General features: G+C 44.5%; 1 protein-coding gene across 1 annotated transcript; it reads right to left on the reverse strand.

The window, feature by feature from the left end:
* Positions 1–2,374: 2,374 nt before the first annotated feature.
* On the reverse strand, positions 2,375–2,887 carry Zcchc13 (zinc finger CCHC-type containing 13). Its single transcript, XM_027433031.1, has one exon. It carries the CDS (start codon positions 2,885–2,887, stop codon positions 2,375–2,377), a length of 513 nt encoding a protein of 170 aa, XP_027288832.1.
* Positions 2,888–3,090: the final 203 nt, after the last annotated feature.

A 3,090-nucleotide genomic window follows, 5' to 3' on the forward strand; every position in this document is an offset into this window, starting at 1 on the left:
GGAGTGGAGGAGTCTGGAGGAGAGGAGGGAGGGGGAACTGGGATTGGCATATAAAAAATAAATTAATAAAAAATGCAAAAAAAAGCATGCTTTAAAAAGGCAAATAAAGGACAAGTACAATTACTGTACATAGACTTGTGACCCTACCTGGCTGTGTGGTTCATTAGACTTCCTTCCCAAGAATATTTTGACATTCCAGAAGCTTCAAACTCTAGTTAATTTTAATTATTATATTTTCTTTTATATGTAAACATATGTGAATCCAAACTGTATTGTCAAATTTCTTCAAGTCCATAATATGCTGTTAAAAGTTTTTGTTAATGGGCTTGAAGGAACCGGCTTCCCTTTTGGCAGCCATAATGGTCGAACATGTGCTTCTATGACCTTGACCTAGTCACTAGAAAGTCAGATGCCTGTCTCGTGACAAGGAGCCAATCAGAGGTTAGCTGGTGGCGCTATGCTTTACGACCCTGGGTGTGCTTTACGGACAAGCGCACAGCAATGACGTAGAGAGCATAGCAACCACCCTGGGAGGGCCTATGGGCCATAACAACCAGTTGACCAATCAACACAGGGCAAGCCCTCCAAGCCTGGAGGCACACCAATCGTGAGCCTGTGCGTACCCCTAGACACTCCCCTTACGCTGCCCTATAAAGATCTATGCGCAGCAGCTTCAAGCCGTCTTTTCTAGCTATCCGCCATGGCGGGTGGGTGAAAGACCCGAGCTAACATGGGGTTAGCTCGTTAAATTACAATAAAGCCTCGTGCAGTTTGCAGCAAGCTCTCGAATCCGCCTGGTGATTGGGGTGACCGCGAACGTGGCCTGGGACCCCGAATACTTGAGTTTTCGGGGGTCTACAGGCTGAAGAGATAACTTGGCAGTTAAGACCAATTGCTCCTCTTGTAGGAGTTCCTATCACCCATGTTGGCCAATTCAAAAACCTCCTGTAACAGCAGCTCCAGGGCCTCAGAAGGCACCTGCATTCATGTGTATCACACCCATATGCACAATTTAAATTTTAAGAGATATAAAAAATAGAGCTGGAAACATTACTCAATGGTTAGGAGTACTGGCTACTCTTCTAGAGGACCCAAGTTCAATTCCTAGCACCCACATACATGGTAGCTCACAATCTGTAACTGTAGCCCAAGGGGATCAGATGTCCTCTTCTGGTTTCCATGGACACTTCATGTATGTGGTACAGATATACACGAAGGTAAAATACACTATACATATAAAATAAATATATTTAAATTATATAAAATAAATAAAACTTTTTGATGCTTCTATCCTTCTCAAAATGACCCATATACATTATATGTATATGTATTTTCTGTTTTATAATTGTATATATACTGTATGAAAGGTAAGCAGTGTCTTTTTACAGTTTCTAGTTCCTTCTGGGCTTGGTGGCACTTACCGTACCTTGAAACCCAGCACTTAGGAGGCAGAGACAGGAGGATCACTGAGTTCAAGGACAGCCTGTTCTGTGTAGCAAGTTCATGGAACCGTCTCTCTACTTTCTTTTTTCTGTAGGTGTCAGGAACCAAACTCAGGTGGTTACACTTGCACCATTAAGTGGTAAACGCCTTTACCTGCTGAGCCATTTCACTGGCCCAAGATGTCTTTGACTATTATTTAAAAGCTAACAAGATCAGATCTGGGTGTAGTGGCTCACAACTGTAATCTCTGCACTTGGGGAGCAGGAGTAGAAGGAGAGAAGTATGTTTGGAGGCCAAACCTGGGGCACAGAGTGAGCTCTTGACTAAAAACACCAAAAACTCCCTTTAAAATAAAACCAAACTTCCAAAAAGCTGGCAAAGATCAATTACCCAAAGCTCTCAAGATACTAAAATTAAGTTTAAAAACTTGTCAAAGCCATAGATATTTTCAGAAACAGTTTTATTTGCTCCAAAGTTTTCTAAGGAAATACTACTTCCTCAAGATGTTCTTGCCCCCCAACTCCAAGTACAGTTTCTCTTCTTATCCTTTTAGTTGGTTTTCTTTCGCTGCATGGCACTTTACCTTCATCTGACACACATACATATTATTTGTTAGTAAATTTAAAGGCGATGTTCCAAACTTGTTCTGATTTTTTCACTATCAATTCCTAATTAAATGTGTCAAATGAAACATACTAAAAGAGCCCACCAATTCTCTCCCATTAAAAATGGCTGTGCCTTATCTGAATTTTCTCACGACAACCGAACAGCACATTGATAACATTTTTGAAGGGGTTTCTCCCCAAGTCTTTTCCTGTGTTAAGATGGTAATTATGGTGGGTAGCTTCCATCTATCACCTTTTGGTTAGTAAGGACATTTTATAAACAGCATAACTAAGTATCAAACAAGAGGGGCCTAGGGAAGAGAGTACTAAGCAGTAGCCTCAATGGGGCATTCACGTGCTAGATGTCCAGGCTCGCCACAGCGGTAGCAGCTGACTTCGCTGGCCTTGCTGCAGTTCACCGCCATGTGGCCATTCTCACCACATCTGTAGCACTTGATTTGGGTGCAGTCTTTCTGGATGTGCCCGAATTCGCCGCAAGTGTAGCATTTCTGCTCTTCCTGCCGGTCGCAATCACGAGCCAGATGACCAGGTCGGCTGCAGATGTAACAGCACTGCTCCCTTTCTCGTTTAGTCTGGGTACAGTCTTTAGCGATGTGGCCTCTTTTCCCGCAGTTGTAGCAGGTGTCCTGGAGAAGATCGCAGTCCTTGGCATAATGACCAGTTTCACCACAGCGATAACAGATGTCAGATTGGCTGGCAGAGCTGCATTGAGGACCTCGGCCACGACTTCTTGGTGTTCGCCCGCGAGTTCCTCCTTTAGGACACTCCCGGGCCCAGTGGCCAGGGCGTCCACACTTGAAGCAAGTTTTACTGCTCATGGCTACGGTGAGATCTTCCGGTGAGCAGGCCCACACACCGCTGCCACGGAGCCCCGAGGCTACCCCCTAGGATGGCTTAGATGGAAATGGCGGATTTTCCTAGCTGGCTTCTATGACGTTACATGAGCTTTGCACACGGCCTCGGTGGCCTGGTGTCATAAGCTTTTTGACGTGTGTGTGTGTGTGCACGCATGTGTGTGTGT

Source organism: Cricetulus griseus, chromosome X (assembly GCF_003668045.3).
Source record: "Cricetulus griseus strain 17A/GY chromosome X, alternate assembly CriGri-PICRH-1.0, whole genome shotgun sequence".
NCBI lineage: Eukaryota > Metazoa > Chordata > Mammalia > Rodentia > Cricetidae > Cricetulus > Cricetulus griseus.